The sequence below is a fragment of the Ambystoma mexicanum genome, chromosome 3p (genome assembly GCF_040938575.1).
Source record: "Ambystoma mexicanum isolate Mex_15411 chromosome 3p, UKY_AmexF1_1, whole genome shotgun sequence".
Classification (NCBI taxonomy): Eukaryota; Metazoa; Chordata; class Amphibia; order Caudata; family Ambystomatidae; genus Ambystoma; species Ambystoma mexicanum.
The window spans coordinates 218,520,714-218,541,068 of NC_090925.1; the positions used below are offsets into that span (position 1 = coordinate 218,520,714).

A 20,355-nucleotide genomic window follows, 5' to 3' on the forward strand; every position below is an offset into this window, starting at 1 on the left:
ACCGATTTGTATCATTCACGTGGCACTCATTCAGAGTGTTGCACAACAATGCAGATGGCAACTCTCCAGTGGCAATTCCATGCACAGTGGCCCTTCACATAGGGCAAACTCCATCTTCAATTCTCTCCTTCCTTTCCAGGTCATGCTGTTGCCATGCCATTATTCCAGTTCATGCCATGCTAGTCCCTGCTCTCCTTTTGAGGGACCAGCCAACGTTGGATGCAAGTGCAGTTTTCAAAGCACCATGGTGTCAGATCAATGCTCTCTCTCTTTCACTCAAGAGACAAAGCTTCTGGAGGTGCCTTTCCCCGGGTTACTACGTGTAAGAGAAAATAAAATAACCAACACAACCCCTGTCGGGGAAGGAGGCACTGAGAACCGGCTGCAAGAGTTCAAAGGATGGTTTATTTCTCCAGCTAGGAAATAACCCCAAAAAAAATAAAAAATAAAACCATTTACATCATCACTCACTCATATATATATCAATTAAAGTAACTCTAACAAAAAATACTAAATGGACCCGATTGGCCAGGCGGTGTGGTGCTGTAGGTGTGGGTGGCATCTCTTCCTTCTGATTGGCTGGGTGGCTGACGAGATGATGGAAGTCAAATATCTTGTGCTCCACGCAGGTCAGGGTCCGGTCACTGTGGTCACTACCTAAACTAATATGTTGCATTCGTAAAACACTAAATAACAAATTATCCAAACATTTTATACTTCTTTTCATATTTCTACACAAATCACACATAGTATTTATTGTCAGTGCAATTGGGTAATTCGTGGCTTTAATTGGAGGCCTTGACCTTTATTGTGCATGTAAAAAGAGTCAAGCTGTGTTTCACATATCTCCTAAGCTTTAGACCTATTAGTATAAGTAAAAGCATTTATTGTGGCAAAGTGCTTAAGGTTAGTAGTGGGTGTGTTGGGTGGGTTTCACAGCGCAGGCGAGGGTCTGGCACTTGAAAGAAATACCTTACAGGGAGCGCAGGGTCAGGATGGCAATAAATAACTCTAAATGGGGGTGGGTGGCTTGCACGTTTATGGGGACGAACAAGCAAAAAGTGCTTAGCTCATCCTGGTTCACATGCTGGTTCTCATGCTGGCAGTGATCTCAGAGGAAGAAAACTATTATATTGGTTGTTGCAACTTTCTCCAGCTTCAGCGTGAGAATGGGAGCGCTGAGCTTTCCTTCGCAGGGGGAGTGCAAGGGTGGGGGCCAGCCAGCTGCCTGCGTGCCTTGTGTGTGTCTCTGTCCTTGGCTGTTGCGGTGGAAGGGGGAGCTTAGCCTTGCTGTACTATCGCAGTGAGGCCTGTTTACCCAAGATGGAGTCGAAAGGGGGCACAAAAGATGGATGCCCTGTGTCCTGCTCAGTAGTCCCATCTATGTAGCGGTCAACCGTGGTTAACTTTACATAAGGGCAAGGGGCAACCCCACTACCGGAGGCACGTGGTCCAAGTCCCATACTGAGGAGTGTACGGCGCGAGGGGGCCTGGGGGCCCCTCATTAACATACATTCCCCCCTTTCGTTACATCTAAAGTAACAAACTACTTATCTCGTTCTTTCCGTTCTCCCTTCGGTAGCGCTCAGCTTCAGCCACAACCTCATCCCAAGCAGGTGTACCCTTTATTGGCATCCATGCTTTGCACACACTTCTTAAGCTGTTACCCCTTCTTGCGTATTCTTCTGGGGTGACCATTAAGTATATCCCACCATCCCCATCCAAATCTATCCAAACCTCGTTATACCACAGCAAGTCCTTTGGTTCTTTAATGGTAGTGTGATGTAGATTATCAACCACGTCCCCATATTGCCTATAGATGGCAGTCATTCTATACTGCGGTGTGGTGTATTCTCCAATTTGTACTTGGGCATCTATCAGAGTAGCCACCGTTGTCTGTCGGCCCACTGTTACCATCATCATCGTTGAATTAGGCATATTATTTTCACAGCATCTTAGTCCCAGTTGGCACACACAGAATATTAGGAGAAGAAAGACAATAATGGGAATGAGTATCTTCGCTGCTATATTCACCCATGATGGTATCCAGCTGAACAGATTGTCGAACCACGTGCTGTTGTCTGCTCCACCTTCCGTTCTCATTCTTTCTCCTAAATTATGCACTGCTGTTATGTGTGACAGTGTCCCGTTATCAGCATCTGAAGTTGATACGAACGTGCAGCAAGCCCCCCAATTTTTTTTCAAACACTGCCGTCCATCGCCGTGATAAGTTCGAAGACATATCTGTTTTGCATCGTCATCAGGCGCAGTGCACAGAGCTCTATTTTTATGATGTTGAATCCTTCTTCAGTGTCGTTAGCCAGCTGGATGAGCTCCCAGCGTGTTATCTGCAGCCATTTCGCGTTTGTGCTGGCTTGAATGCCTGGTGCTAGAAATGATGCAAAAAATGTCTCTGCAGATGAGAAAAGCTTGTACTGCTGTGGGATTTCAGCAAGGAGTTCTGACGATTTGGACGAAATATAATTGGATCTTTTGCTGCGTGACAACTTGGTTCTCAATGTTTCTTCTGACAATAGTTTGTATGCTGGGGGCTCCGTGATTGTCTCACCAGGCACCGTCGATGGTTCAGCCGATTGCCCTGCTGCCAATATGTCAGCCGATTGGCCTGCTGTCGAACTGTCAGCCGATTGGCCTGCTGTCGAACTGTCAGCCGAAGGCCTTGCTGTAAACTGAACGTGGCTCTCTGGTATCACCATTAGTGCTGAGTGAAGTGTGGCTAGGGCACAAGTGCCCCTCCAGGATGCTGGGAGATGCAGGTAAGCTCGTTTGCCACAGATCCAGTATATGTCCATTAATGCGGCAGTGCCTTTTTTCATATCTGGTATTATTAAAGTCTTATTGCACTGCTGTGCATTTCCCATATTCACCTTCCCTTCTCCATGGAAGCAAAGTTTGTGCGGCATTTCCTTTTGAGTCTTTATGGGTCTCTCCATTGGTGTGACCCATGTCAGCTTAGTGATATGCTGTGACCAGATGGGGATGCACGTTTCTTTTACCCACTCGTATGTTTCGTCTGGCAGCCCTCAAAGCCCCTCAGCTTTGCAGTCAATCGTTTCATCATGCCACTTGTTGTCTGCATACCTTGTCCCTTTTATGATGAAAAATGGCTCTTGGAGGCAAATTACTCCTTGTCGTCTGCTGGTGCATGTTTGTTCGTTTTCCAAATTTTTCTATCGTGACTGTGTGAGCCTGAAATGTCTTTTTTATTCTACACAGCATCAGATGAATCAAACATTGGGCCTCAGACAAGGGTACTTTCTGTGGAATTAACATTTTTGGGGTTCCAGTTGCATGAGGAATAAGTGAGCACACGTAGCAACTTTCATTACTTGCTTGCTTTGCTGCGGTGCTCATGTCTGAATACCATTTATTTGATTGGTCAGGGTGTCGGGGGTGCTCTATTTCATCTAACCCCAGGTTATGATAAATATCATATCTGTTTTTTCCCGCCCCCCTTTTTTTCCTCCCTCTTTTGTTTTTTAATTGGGTACCAACTCGTTGATATTGCAGCGGGAATATTCTGGACCATGCATCATCAATGTTGTTCATGGAGACGTGTGTATTCAGTCGTGGTTTCTGGTGCCGTGTGTGTGTGCATGCTTGTATTTCTGGAGTTAGTCAACCAATAGTAACCGTCATTTACATCCCATCCAGGCTCTATTTCCTTGGCCATAGTATTACTCAACAATGGGATAGCAGTTTTGTTTACATGCAATTGGTTATAGGGTGGCGTTGCATTTATACTATTCGATTCAATGTTATAAGTGTCCTACCAAATGGTTGTTACTCCAGTCCATATTAGTTTAGACCCTGGTTTTATCATTTTAGCCCCGCTCCCCCTTTGTTCATTTCATTTGCCACAAATAAAACAACGTTATACCAAATAAAATAAAACATCATTATTGCAAATAGTATGGCAGCATATTTTATAATGCATTCCACATTGCTCAATCTACTGGCCCTAGTGGCATCCCTATTTCTATCTAACATTTCTGCCTGCTCAGCCGTTTCATCGCATTGGCTCATGTTGAACCTATGTGGGCGAGACAAATTTGTTAAGTCATCATGAAAAGAAACACATTTGCAATTGTTCATTCTTTTTCATCTTTTGCTTAGTTAGGCATTTAACAATTTCTTTCCATTTATCATAAAAACAATGAGGAAAAATAGGAAAAATAACACAATTCATATGAGAGTAAGAGAAAAAAGGGAAAGAGAGAGAGAGAGACAGACAGAATATGTAAAATAAACAACATTTTGCTTTTCTACTATACTTTTCCTTTCTTAGTTGTAGTTTTCATCATGTCAGACTGTGTTAGCAATGCCATCCACACAGTCTGTTTCATTTTGGGGGAGTGCGACACTGCGCGCCCTTCTCACGTCCGAGAGGTGTATGCAGTACTTCAGTCCCTTCACCTTAACTGCAGTTGGTGTGCTGTACACCTCTGTGTATGGACCATGAAAACTTGGTGAATTCCACCTTCTTACAAAGCTTATAACATAGATGTGTTCCCCTGGCATTAATGGCCCCACCGGGCTATCTGCTGCTGGCATGGAGGTGTCTGTTGCTACATCTTCAGTAAATGGTGGAGCAATTTCTTTTGCTATGCTGTGTACTTCGCGCGTTAGCTGTGCTAGGTATTCCTTAAACTCTTCCCCAACACTGTTGCAGCCCTGTGTGCATCAGACGCCCTCCTAACAGGAGAGAGTGGCGTGTGCATTTGTCTCCCCGTCACGATTTCGTGGGGGCTCAAATGGTGATCCTTGCATGGTTGATTTCTGAGTTGGAACAGTGCTAGGGGCAGACAATACATCCAATTCTTTTTCAACGTGCTGCATAATTCCGATAAATTGCTTTTGAGCAGCCCAGCCCGTTGATCCTCTCCACAACTCCATTGGCCATTGGATGATAAATCGAACATAATTTATGTTTCACCCCCAGAAGGGAGGTTACTTCTTTGAAAAGATCATTCACAAAGTGCGTGCCGTTGTCTGAACGGATCACGTCACAGATTCCCCACCGCGAGAATACTTCTCGCACAAGGAACTTGGCAGCCCATTTTGCATCAGGATGGGGGCAGGGGCCCGCTTCCACCCACTGTGAAAAAGGGCATATATCAAGTATCTTGCTCCATTACATCTTTCTCCCATATCGGCGTAGTCGATATGTAGTTCTCTGAATGGACCTGTAGGGCGTGGCAAAGTGCAACGCAGAGTTCGTAATGTCAATTCCTGAATTGTAAGTTTGGCATGTAGTACATTCAATCACAAATTTAGACAAGTATTCGTGCAGATTGGGAACAAACCAATCCTCCTGAATGTCTGAGGCGATGTGTTGTTTTGCAACGTGAGCTGGGAAGTGCAGTTGTTGGAATGCTACTTCTAATAATTCTACAGGCATCACAACCTTGCCTGTCGTTTCCTGTCTCCAAATGAGATCTGTGACTGATTGTTTACACCCTCGTTTGCCCCACAACTCCTGCTCTTCCGATGGGGCCCTTCTCTGGAGTTCTATCAATTGTGCTATGGGCATGTTACTGTATGCTTCTGCTGGTTGTTCTGCTGTGGCTGTTTTTACAATGTACTCTGATGTTGGTGTCTTATTGAAGTACGAGGCCTCCTTCGCTGCTGTGTCGGCTGCCGGGTTCCCCAATGAGACAGTGTCTGTTTTATTGTTATGGGCTTGGCATTTAACCACTGCCACTACCGATGGCTCTGCTAAAGCTTCTATTAGTTTATTTAGCAACGTGGCATGTTGTACGGGGGACCCGTCTGCTCTTCTGAACCCTCTCCTTCGCCAACGTAATAGCCCAGAGTGAACTGTGGTGGTGGCGTAAGCTGAGTCTGAATATATTGTTACTGCACATTCTTTGGCTGTGTGTAACGCGCTGATTAGTGCAGTCAGTTCGGCTGCTTGTGCAGAGTAGTGTGAGGGGAGGCGCTTTTGAACAATCACTTCATATGTGTCTTCTTCCATGCGCACTACTGCCATCCCCACATGTTTCTCTCCTGTCTCTGACTTTATGGATGCTGACCCGTCTACGAAATAGATTTCTCCTTCTGTAAGGGCATTTTCTCTTGCTTTGGGAATGTCATCGCCCTCTCCCTCATACGTGCTACAATCGTGTTCCTGTAAATCTTAAGTTGTGCATGGCTCTGTAATGAATGTGGCTGGGTTCACTGTCTTGCATCTGACCACGTGTACATTTGGGCTGGATATTATTATTTCATAAGCAGATGCTCTCTGTGTTGTGAGAGTAGAGTTTGATCTTTCCAAGATAGCAAATAATGAGTGTTCTGCAAATAGTGTCACTGAACATCCCATTACGATCGTAGCACTTTTCTCAATGGCGAAGGCCGCTGCAGCGGGGGCCTGTTTGCAAGCGAAATGTCCCTGCATTACTGGGTCTAATATTCCACTGTAGTATGCTAATGGTTTGTGGCCTAGCAATGTCTTTTGTGTCAATACTGCTGTCATCAATGTTCCATTGCTGTGTGAAAACAGGAAAAATTCCCTTTCATAATCTGGATTTGCAAGGACTGGGGCGTCTGCAATAAGGTCTTTTAATCGGGAGAATTGGGCAATTGTCTTATGTGTCCATTTCATTGGGGCCCTGTTCTTCTGTGCTTCCTTCAGTGCTTGTAGCATTGGCCGTGTGTATGCTGCATAATCGAGGATCCATGCTCGGCAATAGTTACATATGCCAAGAAATTTCTGCATGTCCTTCACTGTTTTTGGTATGATAATGTGTCGAATCGCCGCTGCTCTGTGTGGTAGTATTTTTTTTCCATCTTTAGATATTTGCTGGCCAAAATATACAACGTCTGCAAGGCAGTATTGTAACTTTCCTTTGTCCACTTTGTACCCCTTGGCAGCCAATACGTTAAGCAGTGTTATCGAGTCTTCTCTACACTCTTCTGTTTTGCTGCAGACGAGTAAATCGTCTACGTACTGTATAATGGTGCTCCCTACATTTATGTTGCCGATGTCTTCTCGTAGTACTCTGTTAAAAATGCTTGGGCTCTCGCAATACCCCTGTGGGAGTCTGCGGTCTTCATATCTGCTGTTTCCTAATGTAAAGGCTGTAAGGTACTGCGACTCTGGTGTGAGTGACACAGAGAAATTTATTTTTTTCAATCAATGACAGTGAAGCAAGTTGCCTCTTTTGGTATACTACACAATATTGATGCTGAGTTAGGCACTAATGGGAACTCTTTTTGGATGACGTCATTGAGTGGGCAGAGATCCTGGACCATTCTCCACGCCCCTCCTTTGGCTTTTTTAATCGGAAGATCGCTGTGTTGCATGGGGAAGTTGATGGCACTAAGATACCTTGGCTTAGAAGTGCATTCACTGTTTCTCTAATACCTTCCTCTGCTTCTTTGGATATTGGGTATTGTTTCACTCTGGGTGGGAGGGCACCTGGATTCAGTTTTATCTTTATGGGAGTCACCTCATGCAACAATCCCACATCGTGTGGCCCTGTAGTCCAAATTTCAGGTGCTACCCTGGCCATGTCTTCCTCAAATATTGTCAATGGGGCCTTTATGTTAGTGTAGAAATCAGGACAGTAGCCGATGTGGAGTTTTGTAGACCTTTATTACACACTGGTTAAATGTAAAGTCTTAACCACGGTAGTTGGACTCCAGGTTGACCCCACAGTTACTTCATTGTGAGTAAAAGGCACCAGGAGTTCCTCTTCCCTTGAAGTGTCTCCTACTCTCACGGACCCGGACAGGCCCACCAGTTGCTCTCACTCTCCTCTCCTTCTCCCTGCAAAAAGCAACAAAAATGCCATTAGGCCAGTCCCTTTTATACCTGGTGCTTGGAGGGAAAAAGGGCCAATCAGGGACAACTTCCCCCCTTTCCGATTGGTGGGGACTCTAGGCACCCACCCTCTATGAATAGAGCTGCCCCCTCCCCTCCTCCTCCTTTACCCTGGCTGCCTGGTTCCGGCTCCCCCTCCCTGTTGTCAGCCACGCCCTCTCCATCGGCCCCGCCCCTCCAACATGGTGTCTCCCTTGAGGTATACTTCCCGGAGGCCTGTCCTGCTCGAGGCCCCATGCTGCTGCTAGGGGTCTGCCCTGCTTGAGGTAAGGAGGGGGTTCTGTTTTGTCCCCCCTGTCTGGTTCCTGACCAGCTGTCTGGCACACCTCTGACGCCGAGCGGTCGGCACGAGCCGGGCTCTCTAATTCCCGAGCCTCGCCGCTGCTCGCCACCGGAGGCCGCCGAGGTACGCCGTGTTCGCGGGTCTCCCAGCCGCAACGCTAGTGGCCCGGGTCCTCTTGGGCACACGCGGCGCTGCGGCTGTGAGCACACGCGGCGCTGTGGCTGCAACGCCGGCAATGTCGCGGGATGCCGACAAGGCTCTCCCTTTAACAGGGACGCCTCCCCGGCGCCCGCCCTCAGCGCCGCACACGCCCGCAGTACAGCGGGCTCCTCTGGCCGGGCGTCCCGCTCTCCGGCGTCCACCCTCACATCCTCACATACTCCCACCACAGATGCAGGCCGGTCGGGCCGGATCGAACTCCTGGACAAGTAATCCGCCACCAGCTGAAAGCTGGCAGGTCTATGTAAGGTAACAAAGTCGAAGGGCTGGAGGGACAGGAACCATCGCAGAACTCGTTGGTTGGTGTCCTTGTGTCTCGCCAACCACTGCAGTGGTCCATGGTCGGTATATAACGTAAACTTCCTCCCCCGTAGGTAGTATCGCAAAGAGTCCACCGCCCATTTAATGGCGAGACATTCCTTTTCGATAGTGGAATACGCTAACTCATGCGGAAGGAGCTTCCGGCTCACAAAACAGATTGGCCGTAGGAATCCGTCTACCTCCTGCGTCAGGACCGCCGCCAACCCCATGCCAGGGGCATCCGTCTGCAGGAAGAAATTCTTCCGGAAGTCCGGGCATACCAACACCGGGTGGGATGATATACTGCGCTTCAGCCCCTCGACGGCCAGTATGGCTGTGTGATTGGTTGACAGGTCCGGGGAACCCCCGATTTTCAACGCCTCGGTCAGTGGCGCAGCCAGGGAAGAAAAACCAGGAATAAAGCGCCTATAGTACCCTATAAATCCCAAGAAGGCCCTAATTTGTTTTCTGTTAGTTGGTACTGGGATCCCCTGAATAGCCTCGATTTTGGACACCTGTGGCCGAATCACGCCGCCACCGACTATATGTCCGAGCTACTTGGTTTCCTGGGTCCCTAGGACCGATTTTGCTGGGTTGATGTGGAGTCCGGCCTGGGTCAGGGTGCCGACCACCTCGCGTAGATGGGTTAGGTGGTCATTCCATGATGCGCTGTATATCATGATGTCGTCCAAGTAGGCTGCAGCGTACTGGTCGTGGGGCTGTAGGAGGACGTCCATCAGCCTCTGAAAGGTGGCCGGAGCCCCATGCAACCCGAAACGGTAGTACTTTATACTGAAAGAGCCCCTGGGGTGTGGCAAATGTGTTTTTTTCTTTGTCAGATTCCCGTAATGGGATCTGCCAGTATCCCTTGGTGAGGTCCAAGGTACTGAGGTAACGGACAGCACCCAGCCTTTCCAGCAGTTCATCCATCCTGGCCATGGGATAGGCTTCGTAGTGGGATATCATGTTGAGTTGCCTAAAGTCCATACAAAATCTTACAGCCCCGTCTGGCTTGGGTACGAGTACGATTGGAGAACACCACGCACTGGTTGATGGTTCAATAATATCCAACCTAATAATTTCTTCGATCTCCTTCTTAATGATCAACCTTCGGGCCTCTGGGATCCTGTAGGGTCTCAGCTGGACTATGTGTCCGTTTAGGGTTTCGATACGATGCTCCATTAGGCTGGTCCTTCCAGGTAAATGGGAGAAGGTGTTGAGGTGGGGTTTGAGCGTCTCCAGGATCTCGTTCTTCATGTGTTCAGTGAGTGTTTCACCCCACTGCACCGCATCCAATTGGCCGGTTGCGTGGAACACCCCCGTATCCTGGGTGGCCAGAATATCGACCGGGGCAGGCTCGGTCCATTTCTTCAGCAGGTTTATATGGTAGACCTTATGTGATGGGCTTCGGTCAGGTTGGTATATCCGGTAATTCACCGGTCCCACCACGTCCTTCACCACATAAGAACCTCTCCACCGAGCCAACATTTTGTTTGTACTGGTGGGTAGTAACACCAGTACCTTATCGCCTGGTTCTAGCTTTATTAGGCGACAGCCCTTGTTGTATGTCTTCTCCTGCCGGTCCTGGGCTATACTTAGATGGGATTCTGCTAGTCCCCTCAAAGTAGACAGATGTTTCTTAAGGTCCTCAGCGTACTCGGTGAGGGACGTTTCCTTAGTGTTTTCCCAGTCCTCCTTGACCAGATCTAGGATTGTTCTGGGCTGTCTTCCAAACAGCAGCTCGAACGGGGAGAATCCTGTCGAGGACTGGGGGGTGTCCCTTAATACCATTAGGATCAGGGGTATGACTCCATCCCAGTCCTTCCCCTCTGGGCCTGTTACCCTCTTCATCATTTTCTTTATCGTTTGGTTGTACCTCTCCACCAACCCATCCTTTTGGGGGTGGTAGACTGAGGTACGCAGCCGTCTGATCTGTAGTCTTTCACAGACTTGTCGCATGACAGCCGACATGAAGTTTGTACCCTGATCGGTGAGGATTTCGGTGGGTAGGCCTACCCGTGCGAAGTAGAGGATGAGTTGGTCACATATCTGGTTAGCCGACGTCCCCTTTAGGGGGAAGGCCTCGGGGTACCGGGTGGCATAATCCACAATGACCAGCAGGTATCGATATCCACGACTGACTGGCTCGAGCGGGCCTACCAGATCTATACCTATCCTTTGAAAGGGTATGGTGATCAAGGGCATCCGCTGAAGAGGCGCCTTGGCTGGCTTTTCCCCACTCGTCAACTGGCAGATTTTGCATTCCTTACAGAATTTCGCCACCTCCCCATAAACCCCTGGCCAGTAGAAACGTTTTAGAATATTTTGCTGTGTCTTTAGGGAGGCCATGTGGCCCCCACATGGGTGATTATGTGCCAACTGGAGGCCAATGCCCCTGTGTGTTTTGGGCAGGAGTAGTTGTTCCCTTCGTGCTCCTCCCTCCTCTTGGTAGACCCGATAGAGCAGGCCCTGTCTGGATGTAAAACCGGCTCCCTTGGTCAGGTCCGGGTCCCCATCTGTGATGGCTCTTTCGTGGGCAAGTGTTAAGGTAGGGCCCGTCAAGGTTTCTCCCCGGATGGAATCCTCCTGGTCCTCCGGGTTCCAGGCTATCCGTTGGGTGGCATACATGGATGCGCACTTAGCAAGGAGAGCTCCCCTTCTTTTCCTAGCGGGTCTCTCTCGTCCCTGGGTGTTCGGGGGGATGGGCTCCCTAGCAAAGGGTGCTTCTTCCCACCATCCCTGGTCTAGGGCTTTGATAGTCTGGTGGAAGTGGGGCAGATCGGTCCCAATCACCACTGGGGCGGGTAAGGAGGGGAGGACGGCAGCTCTCATCTCTGCAATGTTAGGGCCCACCTCTACTGTTATGGATTTCAAGGGGTAGGTCCTCACATCCCCATGTATACATCGAATTGGGATACTAACATTGGTGAGGTAAGGAGAATCACTTACGGTTGGTAGTACCGCCGTCTGCCGACTTCCACTGTCGAGTAGGGCCGTGGCCTGGTTCCCGTCTACCCGGACGTCCATCTCGTAGAGACCTTGGCATCGTGGTCCTTGCTCGGTCCTCATGAATCCGATCTCCATCGGCTCGGTGCCTCTCTTCCGGGGACAAAACCGGGATATATGGCCCCACTCGCCACAGTCATAACATTGCGGTGCCGGTATCCCGTGGACAACGGGGTGGACCGCGGGTCGGGACCGCTCCTCTTCTCCTCGGATCCAGAAGGGAGTCCTTCCATTGCTCTCCATTTGGGAGGCCCTACTCGCAGGCTCTTGGTTGTGAGGGGTTCCAACGGTGGCATCGGGTTGCGAATGGGAGATCCGACTCCAAAGGGTTTACCCGCTCCCCAGGCCTTTTGGTAGTCTGACGCTATGTCCACAGCCTCAGATAAGGTGGGCCTGTGATGTTGTCGGACCCATCTTTGCATCAGAGGGGGTAGGGCCTCAATGAACTGCTCGAGGGTGACTTTATCTAACACATCTTGGAGGCCCGTTCCCGGTGCTTGTAACCACTTCTCGGTGAGGTCTTTAACACGGTAGAAGAGTTGTCGGGGGTTCTCCCCCGGTTTCAGTTTAGTGTCGCGCAGCCTCATTCTGTAGGCTTCTTCGTCAAGTCCCAACCGGTCCAATACTGCCTTTTTGATTTCAGCGTAAGGCGTGGTTCCGTTTGGGTTAACTGCCTGGTAGGCACCTTGCATGATGCCAGACAAAAGGGGAGCGACATACTGGCCCCAGCGGTCCACCGGCCACTGAGCGTTTCGGGCGATCCTCTCGAATGTGGTGAAAAAGAAAGCCGGGTCTTCGCCTTACTTGAATTTCTGCAACACTGCGGAAGGGACCATGGGCTGGTTTCGGGTGCCGGTGACAGCATCCGTCAGGTGTTTTATCGTCTCTTGATGTTTGCCCTGAGAGGTGGACTGCAGGGTACCCTGCATTTGTATTGCCTGCTGAAAGGCTTGGCGATCAGCGGCCGCCTGCTGGGCCTGAAGTTGGAAGAGCTGTTGTAACTGTTGTTGCCCCTCTGACAGTGTCTGTATTATTTTCTCCATCGCATTCTCTTTTATCCTGCCGACTACGCCACTTGTAGAAATCAGGACAGTAGCCGATGTGGAGTTTTGTAGACCTTTATTACACACTGGTTAAATCTAATGTCTTAACCACGGTAGTTGGACTCCAGGTTGACCCCACAGTTACTTCACTGTGAGTAAAAGGCACCAGGAGTTCCTCTTCCCTTGAAGTGTCTCCTACTCTCACAGACCCGGATAGGCCCACCAGTTGCTCTCACTCTCCTCTCCTTCTCCCTGCAAAAAGCAACAAAATTGCCATTAGGCCAGTCCCTTTTATACCTGGTGCTTGGAGGGAAAAAGGGCCAATCAGGGTCAACTTCCCTCCCCCCCTTTCCGATTGGTGGGGACTCTAGGCACCCACCCTCTATGACTAGAGCTGCCCCCTCCCCTCCTCCTCCTCTACCCTGGCTGCCTGGTTCCGGCTCCCCCTTCCTGTTGTCAGCCACGCCCTCTCCATCGGCCCCACCCCCCCCAACATGGTGTCTCCCTTGAGGTATACTTCCCGGAGGCCCGTCCTGCTCGAGGCCCCATGCTGCTGCTAGGGGTCTGCCCTGTGTGAGGTAAGGAGGGGGTTCTGTTTTGTCCTCCCTGTCTGGTTCCTGACCAGCTGTCTGGCGCACCTCCGATGCTGAGCGGTCGGCACGAGCCGGGCTCTCTATTTCCCGAGCCTCGCCACCGCTCGCCGCCGGAGGCCGCCGAGGTACGCCGTGTTCGCGGGTCTCCCAGCCGCAGCGCTGGTGGCCCGGGTCCTCGTGGGCACACGCGGCGCTGCGGCTGCAACGCCGGCACTGTCGCGGGACACCGACAAGGCTCTCCCTTTAAAAGGGACGCCTCCCCGACGCCCGCCCTCAGCGCCGCACACACCCATGGTAAAGCGGGCTCCTCTGGCCGGGCGTCCCGCTCTCCGGCGTCCACCCTCACATCCTCACAGTTAGCCATTAGTGGGTTGTGTATTTCTCTGTATTGGATCATAATGTCACATGGTGTGCTTAGCTTATTTCCATTTTTATTTCTCCATCCGCCTCGTAATCGGTAAACAATTCTTCATCAGTTATATCTTTTAGCATTATGTTCGGCTCTATGCATAGTACACTTCTCCACTCAGGTCCCTGCGCGTCCAGGCCTATGACCACAATGCGTCTGTTGGAAACTTGAACTGCCTCAATGTCTATAGATATAATTGTGCCTGGCACTACATCTGTTGGTGTGATTGGGCAGAATATGAAGTCTGATGGTATTCTCCACTCTTTCTGTGTTATTTCAGGCACTACTCGGGCTAATACCTGTATTCCATAGACAAACATGTCCATGTCAATGAGGATCCCTCTTACTGCAACTTCCTTTGTAATCGTGCTTATTATCAGGAGTGCTCGTACTGGGCATAACCCTGGCGTTGAGCACACTACCCTCTCTCACTAAAAGCTATGGTCATGTTTAACTTACTTAGCAAGTCTCGTCCCATCAAATTGATTGGCGCGTCTTCGTAATACAATAAGGGTGCGCGCACTTTTTTTCCCCCTACTGTTACATCAAGATCTTTTGTGTAAGGAACTTTTAAAATAGCCCCAGAGAACCCCTGCGCCTCCAAATTTCTTCCCGAGAGCTGAAACCGCCCTTCTGTGAGACATGATCTTTCTGCTCCAGAGTCTACCATAAAGATAAACTGCTTGTTTCCTATCTCTGCCGCCACTAGTGGTTCCTCATTTGCACTTTGTGTGGTGGATAGGACTGGACACGCAAGTACTCCCTGTGGGCTGTCCTAGTCTTGGTATCTTTGCTGACCTGGCACTGAAAAAACATCACCTACGACCGTTACGCCACGGAATGGTGCAGGGCACCGTTTGCAGCCGCTGCAAAAGGGTTATTGTTTTTGTTCCCTACTGAGTTTTGTCTTGCCATGGGCTGTAGTGCGTTTTGATGTTGTGACTGCTGCTGTTGCTGCTGTTGTGGGGCTGGCTGTCTTTGTTGCATTTGGGGTCATAGCAGTACTGATCTTGTTGTCCCCCCTCCCCATTGGAGCTCCACAAGGGCTACCAGGGTGTGGGCAGCCCCACCCCTGTTCATTGTTCATGGGCTGCTGCTGCCCCTGAAAATACCCTGATGGTCGCATTCTACAATCTCGTGAATAATGTCCCCACCTTCCACAATTCCAACATGACCCCTGTTGTCCTCCTCTTGGTCCTTGCCCACCATACCCTCTGTTTCCCATTCCTCCGTGTTCTCCTCTCTGCCCACGGTACCCACCTCTTCCTTGGGCCGGCCTGTTCTGCCACTGTGATCCTTGGCATGGCTGTTCCTCTCCGTTCCACTGTCCTTGGTCCTCTCCAACCCACTGCACTGCTATCCCAACGGGCCTTCCTCTCGCGTTTTCCTCTCCTTCATTTTCTCTGTCTGCGGTTACACTGGCAGTAATGGCGGTGACCTTCACTAATTTTGTCTGCACTAGTTTTGCTTCGTCGGCCGGCCTCTTTTGTGTGACCTCCTTTTCCTTCTCTTTGATCCTCCTCCAATGGTGTACAATTATGCTCTGAATTTCAGGCCACCCTTTGGCTTCGACCCCAGCTATTTTGTCCAAGGCCTTCTGCACCTCTTTTGGCAACCCCTTTTTAATGATAAAATAAGGCTGTTGATTGATTCCATGCCGTACCAGTTTCACTTCTCCATAAGTCTTGCACTCGCAAAATGAATTGTGCAGGATCCTCGCTCTCCTCCATCGTGCACTGCATCATTGCATGCAAGTCTGGAACGTCTGGAAATGTACGCCGCAATGCATCCCAAAATTGTGCTCGAACATTGTTGAATGGTGATCCATCGTGCCGATCACAGCTCACTGTTACTCCCGGGAACCCTGCCCTTTCCCAAATTGTGTCTGCTTGGTCCCCGATTGCTGATACCAATAAGCTTTTCACATCACCTATAGCTAACGGCACGCCTGCCGTGTTCTTCTCAAATACATGTATCCACTTACCTGCTCCTCCCGTCAGCGGGGGGAGGAGTTTTAACAGGTTGTTTTTGTCCATTTGGGCCCATGGGATATAGTTTGGCCTACCTGCTCCTTTATGTATTAGTGGCATTTGTAGTTTCTGTTTCTTTCCTGTTTTGCTCGTTCTCCCTTTTTTCGTTTTACTTACCAGTATGTTCCCTGTCCTCCCTGTTCTACCCTGCCATAATGGTGGTGATAGTGTGTCTGGGTAACGGCAGTTTGGCAGTGGGAACCCTCTGCGGCAGCTGCCACTTCGTATTCATCTAAATCATCCCATACTTCTTCTATTTCTGACTCTGGCTCGTTATTATCCTCCCAATTTTCCTTGGGTTCACTTTCTTGCCTTTCACCCTGATCTCCACTTTGTTGACTCTCTGGTGTATCTGGGCGTATAATTCTCACTGGCTTGTTATTCAATTGGAACAGGAACTGTCCTGACTGCCACTCTTGTTCTTGTCTTTTCTGTGATGACGTCCCTTGTGATGCTATAGATTGTCCTGATACTGAGACTGCTGGGGTTGCATTGCTTGCTGCCCCTATCAGAGGTGCGAGATCTGCCACTGTCGCCAAATCCCGGTCATCGTGAATTTCAGCATCTCTCATGGAGATAACACGTAATTGGGGTATATAGTTACAGAGCTCTAAAAAGGTAGTACTGTTTAGAATAAAAGCATTAGGCCTATAAAATAGGCTTTGTATTTTAAACAACCATGAGAGACAAAGACCTATTTTAGCTTCCCACACCGTCAGAGCTGGTAGTAGAAATGTTAAGACGAGTGGTAGCATTCTGATTTACATCATGTGTGCCCGAATGTATCAATAAATCACCAGATTGATTAATAGACATGAAGGTTGCAGTATTAGCTACTTGACAACAGCATTGTAAGCATTGAAATGCTAGGATGAGATTGAGAATGTACTCCATCGTTAGCACCGCTAATAACACTCAGAATTGTTAGAGAAGATGTTTCTGAATCAAAAAGATGGTGAATATCTTCTATAATTATGGTCTTGTCAGTAAATTCATGCACTGAGGTTTTCCTGCCTTTATCCGACTTATTTGTATGAGGTTTATACAGAGTATTGGTGACATTGGCAATGAGCAAAATGTATGTTGCAAGCTACTAGCCACCAATAGAAAAGTCACTCGCCACCTCAATTCTATATGCATACACAGCACACCATTTCATACTCGCCAAGAGTCGAACATCACTAGCCAACGGCTAGTGGCAACTGAAAATTGTGCACCCTGCCATTGGTATAGGTTGCATCAAACAGTATATGAATATCTCTTTGAGCCCACTTCTTAGGGTTAAAGCGCCCACCCTTCAAACCATTTCTCTTTCTTTTCTTCTTAGAGCCCTCTTTTCTGCCTTTCTTCTTCTTACCAATGGTCCGATCCTCTGACCTAGCATTACTCACAACCTCGAGAAGACCGCTCTCAACTTCAGTTGGTTTGTTATCAGAATGGGAATAAGCAGTTACAGTATTATTGGATGGGCAGGTTTAGATAAATCTAACAATTCAGTCAAAAACTTGGTATGCTCCTTAATGGTATGACTAATAGAGTTACATTTTTCTATAACCAGATTTAACAATTGCTCTGACACTTTAAATTACGCACAAGAAGTCATCGAATTCAAGTTATCTGCCGGAGGGCTTAATAGAGGTACACATCAGGGACAGCATCCGCAGACCCAGCAGCTATTCAGCTGTCATGTCAGCTAATCAGAGTGACATATTAAGGGGACTTTCATCCAGAGTAGAATTCATTTCACACTCTCTGCGGGATGGTTATGCGGAAGAATGTCTTCACATGCCAGTTCACGCATCACATTTAGGGACACAGGTACATCCACTGAATCAATTAAGGTCCTGCAAACATCATCTTGCATATAGTTGCCAGATGCCAAGTGCGATGTAAAGTCTTGTCTGAGTAACGATCTAACTTTGCAGGAGACTGTACAATTGAATTAACCACGGTTCCCACAATTTTAGACCCTAGGCAACTCACCCATGCATAGTTGAGAGTCAAGTGGAGTAGGTACAGCAAAGTTGCTCAATATCCTTGCAGGAAAGAATTTAGTTATTTTCGGGACTTCCAAAACCAACGCAGCAGATGGAACTTTGATAACTTTCGGGGGGCACATTCTGACACAAATCAGAGGGTTGTGTAGGTCCACTGTTTGCCGAAGGCACATTAGTACATAAAGAAATATCAGCCGAGCATGTCATGGGCATCGCCATAGTCAGTTCAGAACCCAAACAATCCACAAGGATGTAAAGAATCCACAAACAGACAGCTTCCACCCAGCAGCACTGCTGGATGATGGAATGACGGTAATACACTTTGTATATCAAGGAAGGTTGCCTTCTCTGGACTGTGTGACAAATAAAGGGAATTTTCCCCCCTTCTGCCCAAGGGGGAGCCCCTTCCTGTGAGGCTAGGGAGCTCTGCCGCTCCACAATACCCTGCGTAGTGGTAGAGGCAAGTGGGACCTCACTGGGAGAGACTCCCCCTTAGGGGACAAGGACCGTAAAGCTATATGCATTATGGCCTACCTGGGATGCTCCCACATATCAGAAACCTGTTCACATCAAGACTGGGACCAAGAAACTCTGCAGATGTTCTTTTAAATGAGAATAACCAATCTACTGGGCTGGATACGTTGATTAACGTAAACTCGATGAGAGAACGAGAGGGAGATGGAGAGACGGGAGTCTCTGGTGGCCTCAAGGAGGGAATCATTATGCTGAACAGCCAACTCGTCTCAGTTTTTGGCATGAAACAAAGCTAAACTTGAAACAAGTAAATTTAAAGTGTGATAACACTGAAGAACGGATTATTAAAAAGCTAAAGAAAGAAGAACCAGTGATCCCAATACCCTGGGAAAAGGGAAAAGAGGTAAAGTTCCACTTGAACCTGATGAACTTAAAATCTGATAACACAAAAAAGTAAATTACTGAGAAGCTAAATAAAGAGAGAAGAACCAGTGATAATAGTACCCTGGGAAAAGGAAAAAGTAGTACAGAAAAGACAAGGTTAAGAAGAGCACAATGAACTGAGCTATAATAAACTAGTGGGGACAGATGCCCCAAACAACAAATGTATCCAGGGATATACTGAGAACCAGGAGTGTAAAACCTATAAGAGTTTCGTAAAGAAGGAGGAAAATATGGGCGTGCATTTGAAGAGTTATAGAGACTGTTCAAAGAACTCATAAGAGGCTATTTAAGAATCATATACAAATCTACAGACTGATACTAGAAGTATCCTAAGGACAAAAGAGCCATTCTCCAAGTCTAAGTTAGTTTATATAGTGGTAGGGCCAGTGAGGGTAGTTTTGGACAGCTGACTTCTTTATTTGGACTTCCACAACAGACTGACGAGCACCTTAGTTAGTAAGATAGCTAGGGACCACCCATAGTTATAGGGAAAGTTTGTCTTTATAATTCTTACTTTAACAAACCATCCTAGATAATGTCATCTGAGAGTCTGTGTCCGTCTTCTCACTAGCCACAACTGGAAGAGAAGGTGGTCTAGTGGTCCCCCTATGGTATGGGGGCATGGTCCGTTTCCATAACAGAGTAAAGATACTTTGGGCTACATAAATCTAAATCAACATAAAAAATATCAGACAAAAGATCATTTAAACATTCATTCTTCATTTTAGACCCAGTATCTTTTTCTCTGCTTGCAATGTTTAATCTTCCATTTGTGTTTGTTGAATCTAAGGTAAAATCACTGTCTGAGAAAAGCAAGACATTATCAGAGGCTTCCATTGCCATACAGTTTGTTGTTAAAAAAACATTAAAACTATATGTATCAAAACGTTTAGTATTAGTAAATCAGGGGTAAATGTTTCAAGCTGCAAGCTAACCAGGTGTAAAGAGTCACTTGCCCCCTCAATTTTCCACTTTCATTCTACCATACCTGTAACAAGGCAGGCAGATATGGACATTAGTAAGAGTCTATAATTAGCATCTGACAGTCACATTCCGTCGCCACAGACCACCCCTACAGGTTTAAACCCGGACCTAAACCCTAGAAATAATCTGTAATGAAAAGGCTCCCCCTGCCAAATCCTAGTACTGAAAAGGAAGCATTTCCCTTTAAGACAACCCCTTTCAATACACCTGAAGAAGGCAGGGTGTACATTGCTACTGATGGAAGTTCACTCCTGCACGTCAAAGGAATCATACTTGAAAATCAGTTGGACCCGTGAAAAACACTACGGTTCCACGGATAATGACGAACACTATGGTTTCATGGATACAATGTTTGAAGACAGGGGTTTCCACAACGCGGCGAAACTGACACAGGAAACAGCAGTACGCCTCAATTATTACCCAGCAAAGAATGTCACGCTAGGGAAACAAAGCATTGTGATGCCTGCTCGGCAAATGGTACAACGACAGATGGGACAACGGCATCAGAAAAGACAGAACACATATCCACAGTATTTCCAACCTTCAATTCACACTGCAACAGATTCTATCTCCAGGCTTAGGAAATACCTGGTGTTTTAAATTTTAATTAATATAAAAGGAGGCCCGTAATTCTGTTACTGAAAGGGAGGTTTGGTAATCAGACTTCACGCAAACCTCCACCCCCCATCCCCACATCCCCATTTCCACAAACGCTCCTTGTCAC

At 48.0% G+C, this 20,355-nt stretch overlaps 1 protein-coding gene across 3 annotated transcripts in view; it reads right to left on the minus strand.

Moving 5' to 3' along the window:
* Positions 1-386: 386 nt before the first annotated feature.
* The window catches only part of LOC138580278 (uncharacterized), an 83,825-nt gene continuing 63,856 nt past the window's right edge, over positions 387-20,355 (minus strand). For 2 of the 3 annotated variants that reach the window (XM_069650691.1, XM_069650690.1), the window contains exon 6: positions 8,040-12,952. In XM_069650691.1, the coding sequence (XP_069506792.1) occupies positions 9,306-11,900 (2,595 nt within the window). In that variant the 5' untranslated portion in view covers positions 11,901-12,952 and the 3' untranslated portion in view covers positions 8,040-9,305. Of the gene's footprint in view, positions 4,055-8,039; positions 12,953-20,355 lie in introns of those variants that run through there. The other variant, XR_011304223.1, reaches the window with a different exon arrangement.